Source organism: Castor canadensis, chromosome 4 (assembly GCF_047511655.1).
Source record: "Castor canadensis chromosome 4, mCasCan1.hap1v2, whole genome shotgun sequence".
NCBI lineage: Eukaryota > Metazoa > Chordata > Mammalia > Rodentia > Castoridae > Castor > Castor canadensis.
The window spans coordinates 81,967,832-81,983,439 of record NC_133389.1 but is presented as its reverse complement, the minus strand read 5'-3'; the positions used below and the strand labels follow the sequence as shown (position 1 = coordinate 81,983,439).

General features: G+C 51.8%; 1 protein-coding gene across 3 annotated transcripts in view; it reads left to right on the top strand.

Annotated features, from left to right (window-relative positions):
• Positions 1 to 15,608, top strand: part of Gli2 (GLI family zinc finger 2) — a 218,606-nt gene that overhangs the window by 181,572 nt on the left and 21,426 nt on the right. For all 3 annotated transcript variants that reach the window (XM_074070530.1, XM_074070529.1, XM_020175357.2), the window contains 2 exons: positions 2,978 to 3,180; positions 6,249 to 6,434. In XM_074070530.1, coding sequence (XP_073926631.1) covers positions 2,978 to 3,180; positions 6,249 to 6,434 — 389 coding nt within the window. The remainder of the gene's footprint in view (positions 1 to 2,977; positions 3,181 to 6,248; positions 6,435 to 15,608) is intronic.

Below are 15,608 nucleotides of genomic sequence, written 5' to 3'. Positions count from 1 at the left end.
TCTAGTCAGTCCTACCTCGAGATGCAGGTCAGGCACAGCCAACCTAAGTGGCCCTGTACAAAGGAGACACCCAGAAAGGCTTCTTGGGGAAGGTGTCTGGACAGTCATCCCCGGCTATTGGCTTATGGGCCTGTTGTCTCAGATTGTAGGTGCCCAGATCAGCAGGTGCTTCACATTCCAAGTTCACTTGTTGCTGGGAAAGGAAGGGGAGCTAAGGTGTGCTAATCCCAATCCCCTACCACATCCCCAGGCCTGGTCTCAGCACCCTGGTGAGGCAGTAGAGAGTGTCAGCATCCTGACTGAGGCTGAACAGCTAAGTGGAGAGGATGGGGATTGGTGTGAGAACTGTTGCCCTCAATTGTGCCACAGCACAGGGCCCTGCCTCCTTGGGAATGGCCTCCCACACCAAGTCCTGTGCTGGGCAGCTCTGTGGCCAGATCCCACCCCTTCTGGGCCCAGCATGCAACCTTCCCTGGCATGGGGAAGGGCCAAAGCTTGTTCCACATGCCACCTAATCAGACTTGTTGTCAGGACCTGACCTGTCTCCCCACCTCTTCTGATGAATCTGTTTTGGGCTGGGGCAGTGACCTCCCCGACTGTCCTGCCCACTGCGCCGGCAGACCAGAAATCTTGCAGGCCAGGGGAGCCAACAGACCAGGGGTCCTCTGTGGTGGTTTGGTCAAGGGGGCACCACTCAGAGTGCAAGGCTGGCTTCAGCAGACTCCCCCCTACCTCTTCCTGGCTATGTGGCATGGGATGTGCCCTCCCCCATCTCAACGCCAAGTCCTCATGGTGAGGTGCATTTGTTGGTACTGGCACTGGCCTGTGACAGCAGCAGAATGGACATTTACATTCTGGCCACATGAGGGTGCTTTGTAAAGAGAAGCCTGGGGCTGAAGGACACATGCCCTGGGGGCCAGTGTCCAGTGAGCGCAGGTGTCCACTGACTAGCAGGACAGCAAAGGTGTCTCCTGTCCTCAGACTCCTCTGCCTTTAGCAGATCTCTCCCGGCAAGCAGAGTCCCAGAATCTGCAGGATGCTGGCTGGGGTTTAGGTCATAGTAGCCTATGGTCGCTGAAGCTGGCTCTAAGTGACTTGTCCATGCCCTAAACCCAGGAACACTGGCCTCCCTGGCACTGAGGTCACCCTGTGGAGTGCTCCAACCACACCTGGGCCCTGAGATGGCTGGCGATCACAAGGGGCTTTCCCTTAGCAGACTGAGGCCACCTTGCAAACCAGACAGGAGGCAGGAGTGAGGTGCCTTCCTGGCAACATACACACACCTGTGGGGCTGCAATCCAGGAACAACAGGGCCTGAAAGTAGCAGGTGACACCTGTGTCCCCACACCGGAACTGGGCTTGTCTCCACAGAGCAATTGCCTCTGTGTTGGGGGGAGGCGGGGGGGTGGGGAATAGGAAGGCGTGAGATACCAAAAGCCCAGGAGCCTGCAGGTAGCCAGGCAGGTTCGCTCATCTGCATGTTTAAGGCACGCACATCTGTAGGTGCCAGGAAGTGATACTGGGGAGTACTCACGCACAAGCCCTATGCAGAGGCCTCCGCACTGGACATTTTTGAAACCCAGATGTGGAGACATCTGGCTGTCACCTGTTGAGTTGTGGTTTGTACTGTGCTGTGAAGCCAGTTTTCATGCCCTATTGGACATCATCTCTGCTTTGCTTGGCCACCAAACCAGCCATGCCCTCTGTAAAGTGACCAGCTGTAGCAGTGCCTTTCCCACAGGTGACACCGAGTCCATGTGACTGGTGGCCTCCCATCACTTCACGCCTGCCCTTGGAGCGTGGTACCGATGCTAAATCACAGCTATCACTTACGGACCACCTACTATGGCTCAGGCACAATCTGGGGACAGCTCTGTGAGAAGACATTTAGAATTGTCCCCATTTTACAGATGAGGAAACTTCAGGTCAGCAGAGGTTAAGTTACTTGCAGAGCATGAATCTGCTGGGATTCAAAACCAGTTTTATCAGATCCTCACACATTCTTTTCTTTGTGCTATGTGAAACCATGGAGTCCGTTTTCTGAAAAACCGAAGATGAGATCTTGGTGAGTGTGGCTCCCAGTGACTTAACTTTGGTTCTTAACTTCTGCTTGCTCATGAAGTCTGGTTTGTGTTTAAGGACACGGTTTGGAGTAGATGACCTCTGTAACTGCTTAGAAGTCTCAGGTCACCAGGCCAGGGGTAAAAGCTCCTTTGTCACACTAAGGAGTGCCTGGATGGCCAGGCAGGGAACATAGAGATTGGTCACAATCAGTCCAGGCCACAGAAACCAAGCCATATGCACTCCAGACTGACTCTGGGCGTTGGAGATAAGGGACTCTTGTTACATGAGAAATTAACACATAGAGAAAGCTAGAATGATATTCAGCATTTTAGTTACAGTCACGAGTTTCAAAGCTCATCTTGAATCCTGATCTTTCCCTTCACCCCTAATTCTGTGACGAAGCATGTCCCACCAGTGACCATCCTACTGAAGGCAGACTTCTGCCCTTGCAAGTCACCTCTCGATCCTTCCCTTTTGTGGCATGTTCTGTTAGGAACATGAGCTTTTTTCATTCTCCTCCTGGCATTAATATTTTTGAACATGCATGTACACAGCCTTGTGCAGGCACTGGGGACCAGGGCAGCAGCCCAGGTGTGTGTGACCAGCTGAGACCAGGCTCCAGCAAATCCCTGTGAGTGTGCACAGTTCCGTTTGCCAACACAGGATTGGCGAGTGAGTGGCTATACCAGCAGGCAGTTTCCAGCCCATGTTCACTGGCTAATGCTTCAGATTGTAATTCTGAATTCGACTATTATCATTCTAAATTCGACTGTAATTTAGAGGTGGTGTAGAAAATGACAAGGGCAGGTTTTTCCCAGGAGTGTCAGGACTGCTTGGGTTGGTTTGAGGTTCTTGGCAGGCTTCCCATCCCCATGAGCCTTCTTTCTGAGAACATTGCCCTTTGTCTCTGCAGGCCTCCCACCCTGAGCGGCAGCCCCATCATCTCTGACATCTCCTTGATCCGGCTTTCCCCACACCCTGCTGGCCCTGGGGAGTCCCCCTTCAATGCTCCCCACCCCTACGTGAACCCCCACATGGAGCACTACCTCCGATCCGTGCACAGCAGCCCCACGCTCTCCATGATTTCTGCAGCCAGGGGCCTCAGCCCTGCAGATGGTAAGTCAGGCCTGGGGGGGTGGGAGGAGAAGGGATAGAATAGGGCACAGTGGGTGACCCAGTGACTCTGCCTCCACAGCCAGCCTCAGTCCCTTGGGAAAGGGACCAGACTGGCTTTCCTTCCCACCACCTCTGAACCCAGATTTTTTAGTAAATGAATGGTGAAAGCCAAGAGATTCGGGAGTTGATGGGGTTTTGTGCTCATTAAAGAGCTCTTTCTCATCACTGACAAAACCCTGAGAAAATCAACGTAAGGAGGACATTTATTTTGGTTCATGATTTCAGAGGTTTCAGTCCAGGGTCAGCTCTTGCCCCCAAAACATCATGATAGGGAGGGAATGCCATGGCAGAGCTGCTCACCTCATGGTGGCCAGGAAGCAAAGACAGCAGAAGGGATTGGGGACATGACAAAGGAGTACCCTCAGTGACCTAATTCACCAAACCAAGCCCCACCTCCTCTTTCCATCACTTCCCAATACTGCCATCAAATTATAAATCCATCAACAGATTAATCCACGGATGAAGGCAGAGTCCTTGTGATCAGGCACTTCCTTACAGCCCACCTCTGAACATTGCACTAGAGATCACACCTTTAACACACAAACCTTTTCGGGGATACTTGATATCCAAACCCCACCAGCCTTTTCCTAGGTTACAATGAATCAAGGTCTGCAGAAGCTGTATTCAATAGGTGTTGTGTAAGAGTAGCTCGTGGAATCCCAGAGCAGAGGGGAGCTGGCGATGCCTGCATCTCTGTTTATGTGCCCCTTGCAGGTCAATACAGATGGCCTCCAGCTGGCAGCCCAGGCTCCAACACTCCAGGAATAAACCTGTGACTTTGTGTCTCTCAATTCAGATGTTTGAGAGAGAGAATTGACTGGCTCAACTCAGATCATGTGGCCACTCTTAGTCTGACTAATTTGGGCTAGAAAAGGGCAGGGTGACATGGTATGAATATGCCTCTCAGATCTAAAATTTCATGCTTGTAGCCCCTGCCTTCCCCCCTCCGACACACACACAAATACACCTGTGCACACTGGACGGTAATACACATCTGAGGTCCACCCCATCCTGGGACGTGCACCCCACCCAGCACAGCGTGGGTACTACCCACTACCCCCTCACTGCCCTGCGTTGCTCTCTGCCAGTCAGAGTTTTCACCCTTGAAGGCAACCCAGCTGCATCTTCTCAAAACCTGTCTAAGTCTTACTTCTCAGGCCAGGGTCACTTCCAAGCCAGAGGGCATTTGCAGTGTGTCTTGTGAGCCCTATAAATAGAGACTCTAGAAAACATGGTCCCAATGGGTCTCTTGTTACCTTCACTGTCCCCCAGAGGAATGTGTCTTCTTCCACTTTATGGGTGTAACATGGAGCTGAAGCTGAGGCCTAGCTCTGAGAAGATTCAAGCCAGAGTTTCACAGTGGAAAGAAAGCTTCTGCTTCCCACACCCTAAAGCATCAGGCTTACCTTCCAGGAGGAAGGAAACTTATACTCGGCCAGGTCTTTGCCAAAGGCAAACAAGACAGGCAAGTGACTGCAACCACTGAACCTGGAAAATGGCCAGTGAGAATTGGTGCCATTGAGGAGTGGCATTGTCTGAGCTGCAGTCCTTGAAGATTAATTTGATGTCCTGTGGAAAGTGACCCAGCTTTCAAATGCTGCCTCTGGATTGACACTTAATATGAGCTGAATGGTGCCTGCCCCCTGCCCCCAAAAGGCGTATCCATAGTGGCATCCCTGAGCCTGTGCTCCCTCACTCAGAAAAGCAGGCTTTGCAGATGTTTTTAAGTTAGGAATCTTGAGCTGAGGAGATCATCCTGGAGTATCCCACGGCCTCTAATCCTACACACAAAGGAGACGATGATGTGAAGATGGAGGCAGAGATAGAATGATGCGGCCACAAGCCAAGGAAGCCAGCAACCACCAGAAGCTGGAGGAGGAACAAAATGGAAGGAACGAAAGTGATTCTCCCTGCTGACAGTATGATTTTGAACTTCTGTCCTCTAGAACTGTGAAGAAATAAAATCCTGGTTTTTTAACAGCAAATAGTAAGAGGCAAAAAGGAGCAGAGCGCCCCTCAGATTTCTGCTGCCTGCCATGTAGCCCAGGAAGAGCTGGGTGGTGAGAGAGGGCTACCTTGGAGAAGAGACTTTCCATTGAGAGAGATTGGGGAGTACAGTGGCTAGGAACTTGGGAGTTAGATTCAAATTGTGGGTCCCATCCCATACCTTGCACAAGGTATTGAATTAGCTAAGTGTCGGAGTCTTCATTAGCTCAGTGGGGGTGACAAGGATGCCTGGTGGCCCCTAATGCTGTGGTAACTGAGATTACAGCCGCAAAGAGCACTCAGCATGACCCTACCCACTACTGGCAAGACCAATCAGAATTTCATTGGGCCATTCCTACCCCCATTTTACCGATGGAAACCTGAGCCAGCTCACAGAGAGGATGCCTTCTGGTTTTGCACATCTAGGAAAGGCCAGGATTCTCGCCGGATATGTTTGATGTCCAGACACCCAGTAGTTCCCTGACACAGCACCACCAACTGAGTGCCAGGTCCCCAGATACTCTCAATTCCGCCCTTGCTGCCTTGTTCCTCAGCCCTAGACAGAGTTGGAGCAGATGGCCTCAAGGCTCTGCACCACAGGGTTAGGGGCATGGTGGGCTTTGGAGACAAAAAGCCTCCTGAGCAGGCCCAGCAACTCTCAGCAGCCACCTGACCCTGAGTGTTCAGATGAAGAAATGACCTGTGTCATGGCAGCCTCCATGGCACCTGTTTTCTCATTTTCTTTTCCCTTTGAAGGCTACTGGGCCTGGATCCTATTGCCCTGGGGCTCTGTGCTTTCATGGGCCCAGAAGGGAGGTGGGAGGGGTGTTCGTGAATTTGAGGAAGTGGAGGAAGGTTGAGACAGGATCTGGTCTCCTTTGGCAATGTGTCCCCCATGCTAACCTAGCTCAGGTCTGGCAGTGGATCAGTAGGGGTGGGACAGGGTGTCCCAGGAGGAACCTCAGGCAATTTCTTTGGGCAAGAAATTTTAATGGCTTCTTTCTCTCCCCTTGTGTCCACAGTGGCCCACGAGCACCTTAAGGAGAGGGGACTGTTTGGCCTCCCTGCCCCAGGCACCAACCCCTCAGACTATTATCATCAGGTGACCCTCATGGCAGGCCACCCTGCACCCTACGGGGACCTGCTGGTGCAAAGTGGGGGTGCCACCAGTGCACCCCATCTCCACGACTACCTCAATCCTGTGGATGGTGAGTGCTGGTAGGGGGAGCCATGAAGGCAAAGCAAGATGGAGGGTGGGTGCTGACAGGGGCCCCTGAAGCTGCAGAGGGCAGTCACTGCTCTCATGGGGGAGAGAGATCCTAAAGAGAAGTCTAGGCTTTACCCTACTGCGTGCAGTGGTAGCTGAGTGGGCCCAGCCCTGAGCCCCCAACCCCACCCTACCCACCCAATGATTACGCCCAGGCCACAGGTCTGTTGGAAACCTTCTTGCCATCTCCCTTTCCATCCTGTCCCCCATGCTGGCCAAGTGTAGCCTGTCACCTCTCCCCAGCCAGATAGTCAGTTGCCATCCTGCCTTCTCTGACTGAGCTTGAGTTGCCTTGCCACCTCTTCCTGTAGCCATCTGCAGCTCCCCAAATGCCTTGCCCCTCTGTCTGCATTGTCACCACTCTCCCCCACCACAGTCCTGGCTTCCAGGCTCATTGCCATATCTTGTCCAGCTCTCTCAGGCTACCAGCTAGCTCCACACCACCAGCAGGACATAGAGCACCTCCTGACTGTAGCTGGCTGGTATTTCTCCTTTGACATAACAATATGGCAGGCCTGCCAGGCCTGGGGCATGCCTGCCTGACAGGGAGCAGGCCCTGCGTGTGTGTAGGGTGGGGGAAATGAGCGACAGTTGCAGAAGAATCTGGAAGAGAAAGATGCAAACCAATTAGGGCAGAGACCGCTCGGGCGGGAGAGCAGCTGTGGGCTGGCAGGCGGCCTGGAAGGGGGCTGGGACAGCTTTGTTCCCCAGGACACTTGGCACTGGGCAGCATCTGGGGGCTGAGCACCTCTGAGAACGGGAAGGCCAAGGCCGGAGGAGCAAGGAGGTGAGCTCATGGGTGGGCGGTAGAGCTCACGCAGATGTCACCGGCTGCTGGATAATTCATCACACCCCCGCCTCCTCTCTCCATTTCCGTCTTTAGATCACCAGACTCTAGGGTAAACTGAGCAGGGATGTGGGGCCTAGGGTGTGGGGAGAGGGACTTTTTTTAACCCTGGGTTTCAGGAACTTCCTTTCTCTTAGTTTCCAATCTGTTACAATTCAAGGAAATCAAACCAGTCTGAGACCCTCTCCTCTATCTGTCAGTACTTAATACATTTTTTTTCAAACAAGTTTTCTCTGGTGCTAAGGATTGAACCCAGAGCCTCACACATGCCAAGTGTGCATCTACCACCGAGCTCTCCCCCAGCCCTTTTCAGACCAGTTTAAACCAGAGGTAGAATTTTTGCTTCAGCTCTTTAAAATGTCTTAAGCACTTCTGCTCAGGTTTGATGCCTGTGTGGACAAGTCACTCAGCTGTGTGTCTAAAAGATGCAGAACATGGCTGAGCCCTGACGTGTCTCTGGTGTGCTCCTCAGTCCCCTCCCCTCCTGCGACCCATGGAAGCCAAGTAAAACTATACCAATCCCTAAATTTCCTGCAGAGCCCCCCACCCCACCCCCAAGAAGCTTCAGTCCACGCTGTGAAGAAGGTAGTGGATCTTTCCATCAAGTTCCTTCTTGTTCACCATTCTTACAGAGATAATCGTGCACTAGCAGAGTGGCTCGGGGGGCCACTTGTGGAAGGGTCCTGGGTGTCTCTGAGGACTTGCATGTCCACACCAGCAAGCCATCTTTAAACATGAGCTTGAATGTGTGAAATCTGCAAGTGCAAAGACCCTCAAGCTTATGGGAAGTCAAGGAGAATAGGCCTTTTCTGTCTCCACCTCTGTCTCTCAGTCTCTCTGGCTCTCTCTCTCTCTCTCTCTGTCACACACACACACACACACACACACACACACACACACACACACACACTCATTCTGCAGGCAGGCATTATTGCATACCTTCTGTGAGCCAGGCCTGGATCTAGGTGCCAGCACACTAAGGCCTGCCCTCATGGTGCTTACATTTCTCCAGTGGGGCTGCTTTGCTTAAGTCCCTCAGGGTGGTCAAAGCCCACCTACCACAGCCTCCTTTCTCAGAACTTCCCTTTATGTCCTGGGGGGAGGGAGCATTGAAGTGAGAGAACAGTCTGGAAGCTCTGCCTGCCCAACAGAGATATGGAGGCGGGATCTGCCAGACCAGGTCAGGCAGACTGATCTTCCAAGCCTTGTCCCCAACCCACTCACAGGCAACCACAGCATGACTTTTGCCTAAGCCACGTGCCCTCTGCGTGACTGTGTATTTAATATTTTTAATTGACTCATCTTTTGGGATTAAATAAATAGATCTTAAAATGGAACTTTCTGTCTTTTCCTGGAATGGAAAACTTGGCTGTATATCTCTCTCCATATTCCTGGAGCCCACAATAATCTCAGCTGGGCCATGAATGCACCCTACTTGTAAGAAACCCTACAGTGGCTAGAAAGACTGGAGGGTGGCAAGACCACTCCCAGGGAGTCCAGACCAAGCCCACCTTCTTCCTCAGGCCAGGCCTTGGACAGGATAAGGCAATTCCGAGGTCCTGCTGAGAACCCACCCTCTCCTCTTGTCCTCCAGGGGCCTGATTTATAGAGAGAAGTCAGGGGAGCAAAGCTGAGAGGGAGGTTAACAACAGAGCCAGTCAGGGAAGTAAAGGTCATCCCTCTGCCAAGTGGCTCTCAAGAGTGTGGGAATTCAGTTAAGGTCACTGGGCCTTAACGTAGAATTTTCTGTCCTCATGGTGTCAATGTCAGTGATTTCACCCCAACATTAACAGACAAATTCTGCCTTCCCCACCCACACCACATTGAGAAGATTGAAATGCTGTCTGTTTACATCCCATATCTCCTGAGTGCTGTATTTTATTGTCATATTGACACTAATTTGACTCAGATGTCACCTCCCTTCCGAGGCCCTTTCTTTATGTTGCTGTGGATCCAGTGTGGGGATCCACACTGAGAGAGAGAGAGAGCAATGTGGTTATTCTGCACAGTCCTCAGACCAGCACATGAAAGCCTAGACCTGGGTTTCTCTACCCTCATCACATAACTAAGAATCAGGACTGGTGATCTCAACCGGAATCCCCTGGCTCTGTGACCCTGGCTCTCTTGGCTCTCCCAAGGGGGAGGGAGGCGATGGACAATAATGTGGAGAGTGGCAGGCTGGCGTACTCAAGCTGAACTCCTCAGAACATGGCCTCGATGAATCCAGAGAAGACTTGGGTGAGATTGTTGGACTGCCTGTGGCCTCAAGGCTGTGTCCTGCTGTCCCCAGGGAAGGCATGTCCCAGCCCCATGCTGGGCACAGAGAAGGCCCTGGATGATCCCCGTGTAACATGAAGCTCCCTTCTGCCTCTCAGACTTCAGGTCCCGGGTGGGAAGCCCAGCCCTAACTCCAAAGAAGCCCACCTTCCATATGAGAAACCAGCTGAAAGATGGTCAGCTGCTTGCCCAAAGCCACCAGTTCAGAGAGGTTAAAAGGGTCAGAGCCTTGCCTGCCTGGGACTCCAGGGTACTTGGGAATCCTGTAGCTCCTGCCTGGTGTTGCTGGGACTGACTTCACCTTTCACCTAGAAAATGAGCTCCCTGAGGGAAGAGCCCAAAGAGCCCAGGGCCCTCCCTGTTCACCATCCCCACGATGTCCAGCGGGTACCAGGCATTCTCTCGCTGCTGCAAGAGGGTTTGACGGATGAATGAAAAAACATGAATGAGCAAAAAAAAAAAAAAATTTAAAAAGAAAAAAGAACCAGTGAGTGAAACAGGATCCAGAGACAGGTGGCCACAGCAATGGGTGTTGTCAGGCATCCACCTAGGTGAGGATGGCAGGTGGCCTATTGCCCAGTGCATTGGGACAAGCACTTCCACAGATGAATGCACACTGTGGCTCTGCCAGTTTCTGGCCATAAATCACAGGCAAAACCATGGGAAATGAGTGCCAGGCTTTTCTTTCTATTTAGTGATTTATCAAGGGAAGAGGCACATTAATAAGCATATTTCCCTTGAGGGGTGGGAATAACAGAGATGAATATCACTGTCAGATTTGGCCTGTTTCCTCTTGTTAGGGGCACCTTTAGCAGCCAAATCTTTTTTATTTTTTTTTACTGTATAACAAAAATGTTTGCATTCTTCCTTTAGAGGATGTTAGCTGTTTTCTGTCCCTCTCGTATTTTCCCATTTGCCACACTGTAATTAATAAGCACCTTTGATTAGGTCTACTTTTCCATCTGACTTTCAAGTGAGGAGTGACAAGGAGCGAACCTAGAAACTTAGAGGATGCCTGGATCGAAGCCGATGGGTGAATATGGAGTGACAACTATATTGTCACATGGCCCAATGGTCTTTTCTAGACTCACTGTCCTTTCTTCCCTCGTTAACTGTAGATCCTTTCTGCCATCCAAACAACCCCCACCCCGACCCCAGGCCCCGAGGAAGCTGAGTGAATTTCACCTTTTCACTTGGGGTAGGCACTGTCCCCAGAGCGCTATGTATGACTTCCCAACACTGCAAAGTCAGCCACACTGCCCCCACTGTAAAGATGGGAAAGAGAAGGCTAAGTAGCATGCTCTAAGGAAACCACTAAGTGACAGAGGTGGCCAGCCAGCACAAGCTGTCCATGTGCCTCTGTGTCTGACTCTCACTCTCAGGTGTAGGCCCAGACACAGTGACCAATGGTTTGGCATTCATGTGCCTGCTCCCCAACCCAGTCTCTCCTCCTCGTTGCGTGGCCTGGAGGTGACACTTAGCCTCCTCACAACTTTGTCCCTTCCTTATGGGACTGCTGTGAAGATGAAATTATTCAGTACTAACCAGGGCCTAGTGCCTGCTGCAGAAACATTCAGTTAGGGCTGTGACTCTGCTCATGCATCACATGGCATAGCTGTGCCTTTTGGTCAGCATGAGATCCATTCACCATTTTGAATGCCTAGAAGTCAGGGGAAAAAGGATTTGGGCCTCTATTTCAAGAAGAGAGAGGCAGAAGTCAGCAGATAACCACACTAATGATTATCGCACTAGATTCACCAGTGCGACCCGGTGTGGACAGAGAGGCCTCATGATAGGGTGGACCTGCCCAGGTCAGGGAAGGCTGCCTGGGGGAGGTGACCTCATCTGATCACAGGTGAGGGCAGAGCTGGCAGGCAGAGGAAGTAACACATGCAGAGACCCTGTGAGAGCAAGCTGAAGGGGAAGGCAAAAGGAGGCCAGTGGGGCAGGAAGAGGCCCTGCGGGGCCCCTATGTAGGCCTTTTTCATAACACCAGAGAGGAGCTTTGGAAAGTTTTGGGGGATCTGATTTGCATGTTGAAAAGTTGTCTTGGCCAAGTTAAGGAATGTGGATTGGACTGTGATTAGCTCAGGGTCCCTGGAATGATCCCAGAAAGCAGGGGGCCAGGATGGGCCAGGCTTGGTGGTGGAGTTTAAGAGAAAAGGAATTTGAAGAGGAGTTCACGAGGGGGCCTCAGCTGATGCCCCAGTCCCCTGTGGGGATGCTGGGTGGTTACTGAACCCAACTTGAAGAAAGAGCTGGTTGAAGGGAGCAGGAGTGGAGGGTGGAGGAGACGCAGATGTGCTGACCTGGATCCACTGTTCAGAGGGGAGGGGGAAGCTGAGCAGGCAGCTGGCTGCTAGCGAGTGGGAACACAGTCCTTCTGGGCCTGGTCCTCATCCAGTCCTGAGAAATCCACAAACCAGGGCTCCTTTGGACCTGGATTCAAATCCCCCTGCAGCTCCACAATCTTGAGCAAATCGCTACCTTCCCAAGCCTTGTTTCCTTATCTGCAAAGATGATACCAGAGGTTGGCAGTTTCTGTTTAGTGAGGCTGTGGGTCTAATTGTCACTGAATAGTGACTGACACACACTGTTCCCAGATGCTGACCTGCTGAGAAGAGGCCATTCAATGTTTGCCTCTTTCTTCAGAACAGGTGGTCATGTTTGTAGCCCAGCCCCAGTGCTGGAGCAGAGTGAGTCTGCCTCTCATGTCCTTACTCATGTGGCTGGGATCCTTCCTGCTATGATGGAAAGGAGGAATGGTCTTGAGAGAATCACCTGCCATGTTCCTGGTCCCTCTCTGAGGCAGAGCAAGCCAATGTCCCCTGGGGCATCTATGGAGCACCTTCCAAGTGCCCACCTGTCTTAGGCCATTTACTGTTGCTATAACAAAATATCTGAAACTAGAAAATTTATAAAGAATAGAGGTTTATTTAGCTCGTGGTTCCAGAGGCTGGGAAATCCAAAAGCATGGCCTGGCGAGGCCTTGTGCTATGTCTTAACATGCAGGAGGGTGTCACATGGCAAGACAGCAAGTATGCTAGTGGGGTCTCTCTCCTCTTTTTGTAAAACCCCTTCATGCACCTCATCCAACCCAATTTACCCCCTAAGGGCCACCAATATATGAACTTGGGAGTTAAGTTGCCAGTATCTCAGTCCCTGAAGGACACTGTAGCTCTGCTTGCTGAGATCTGCAGGGCCAGTTCTCAGAACCCAATAGAATAAAGGTGGCCAAATGGAAACTGCTGACAAGGAAGGCTGTGTAGAGTCAAGGATGAGGCTGTGTAGATTCAAGGATGTTCTGATTAACTAGCTTCCAACTGGGACTTTTCCTACAATCACCCTTCATGTGCAAAATAGTGTACAAAGCAGAGGGCCACCTGTGTGTCACAATTGTGAGCCGTTCTGTAATGTGCAGACCACTCCCACGTCTGCCATACCATTGCATTACAGCCCCAGAGCTGGTAGGGGCCCTGCTTTTATGCCCAGATCATAGGAGAAGATGCTGTCTTTGACAGTAAAGCTCCAAGTCATGCAGCTGACTTGCAGCTCCAGCCCTGGTGCCTTATGTGCACCCCACCCCTACTTCACCTTGCCATCCAGGTCTGTGTCCCTATCCCAGCGCCTCCTCATCCCTGGCAGCTGTCTGTACCCCTCTGCAGCTCTGACTACCCATGGCCATGAAGGAGGCACTTAGGAGAGAAAGCCCCAGAAGCCTTTTCTGACCCAAGGATTCTAGGGTCCTCTCTGTCTCCTCCACAGCCTAGGAAAGGAGTCTGTGCCTGTGGCCCAGCAGTAAAGGGGTTTCCTTGGGGTGGATGGGGCCTGGTTGTCCCCCAGAACTAAGCAGTGGATCCCAGGACACACAGCTTTGCTCATGGGTGAATGGTGGTCCTCTGGAGACTATGGGTATGAAGTGGGGCCCCTGAGGTTCACAGGCCACCTCTACTGCCCTTGGTACCACCTTAGCTGTGGGAATAAGACCCTAACACATGCATGGTTAAGCATATTCTAGGGCGTGTGAGGAGGGCTGAGGGAGCCGTGAGGACAGGAACAGCCTGCCGTCCCCCTGGAGGAGCAGCCTAAACTGCTCTGGGTGGGGGGGGTCCAAGAGGCAGAAGAAGAAACAGGGCTGCAGCCCCCACACAGTGTGCTTGAGCCAGAGTCACTTACAGGCAGCCCCTCCAGCCTGGGACCAAAAGGCCGGGGTGGGCGGGGGTCAACAGACCAAAGAAGATGCTGCTCCAAGAAGGTATCCAGAGAGGCAGGGACACACCTGAGCATTCCCAGTGCCCTGCTGTGGCCAGGTCACAAGTCACCTACTTTACATCTTAAGACAGCCCTGGAGGTTGGCAGTCTGTTCAGACCACTTTAAAAAGAGGGTCTGGACAGGCCAGAAACTGGTGGGTAGAATCATCAACCAAGTCATAAGACCATTTCTAGGCCACTGTTTGGCCAGAGGAAAGACCTAGAATCTGACAGCGAACTGCCATAAGGGAAGCAGAAGTGGATTGGAGCCATAGTGGGAGAGCACATGGCCCTGGGGTGCAGGGGGACCTGGCCTGGGTCAAACACTCTTCTCTTCCTGGTGCTGTGTATGTGCAACAGAGCTGGTAAGGGCGAGACTGTGTCCAGAAAGTGGTTATGTAGGGCAAGTGTGTGTGCATACGTGGGTGTGCACGTGTGCACTGTGGGTGTGCATGCATGATTGCTGTGTATGCCTCAATGAAAGGATGTGTGTGCATGCATATGTCTTGTGCACCTTCAAACAACCAGAGCCTCAGGCAGCCCAGAACGGAGGAGGGGGTGAGTGCATCTGCATCCGTGTGTTGTCAGGCCACCTCTCTGCTGCTGCTCCTCCTCCATTCTCCCTGACCCATCACGACAGCCTTCCCAACATGCTGGGGCAGTGAGGTTTGAGGGGGCAACGAAAGACCCAGGCACTGCACTAAAGTGTCTGAGCAGCTGTCCAGGCCTCTGCTTGGCAAATCCCTCCTGGGCTGTGGAGAATTTAGTGCAGTTGCAACATGATCCATGACCTTGGAACACTAAACTCCATTCACTCTCCTCCCCTTGGGGTTCTCTACAGCAGTGAAAATGAGCAACTTACTGCCATACACAACCATGTGCAGTAATCTCACAAACTCATTGTGTGAATGAAAGCCTCCAGACATAAGTGTCCGTAATTCAATCACATAAAACTCAAAAATAGGCTATACTAAGCTGTGTGTTAGAAGTTATGTTAGAGGCTGTGTTACTCAGCTTTCAAGAACTATAACAAATACCCGAGATAATCAACCTATAAAGAGAAAAGGGTGATTTAGGGTCACAGTTCTTGAAGGCATCAGTCCATGATTAGTTGGCCCCATTGCATTTGGGCCTGTGGTAAGGCAGCACATCATGGTGGGAGCATGTGACAGAGTGAAACTGCTCACGTTCCAGAAGTAAAACAAAGGGGACCCCAGCCCCAATCGTGACTTGAAGCCCTTCTACTGGTCCTGCCTTTTAAAGATTTTACCCTCAAGCTAAGGACCAAGCCTTTAACACAGGGGTTTTGGGGGAACATTCCAGATCCAAACTATATCAACATGTGTCCTTTGGGTAGGTCTAATAGGGACAGGGGGCCTTGTGGATGTTGGGTTTTTTTACTTGGGGCTGGCTTCCCAGGTGGGTTCTCTTAGTGACAATCTACCAGCCCACTCACCCACAATTCATGCACTTCCGTCTTAGGCTTTAAGCATTGCTGGATTCCACCCTGTTCTCTGCATCTTAAGCGTGAAGACACTTAAGCTCCTATTTACTCACTGGAACACCTTCTGTACTTGTCAAATCCTCACCACGTTGTGGGCTGATCAGCCCACAACAGTTCATTCCTGTTTTACGTGAATGAACAGAGGCCATGGCTGGGAAGTCAGCTACCATTCTCATCAGACCATCCTTGTGGACTCTTCCTGTCCCCCACTACCCATGCCACTCCCCTTTCCCAAC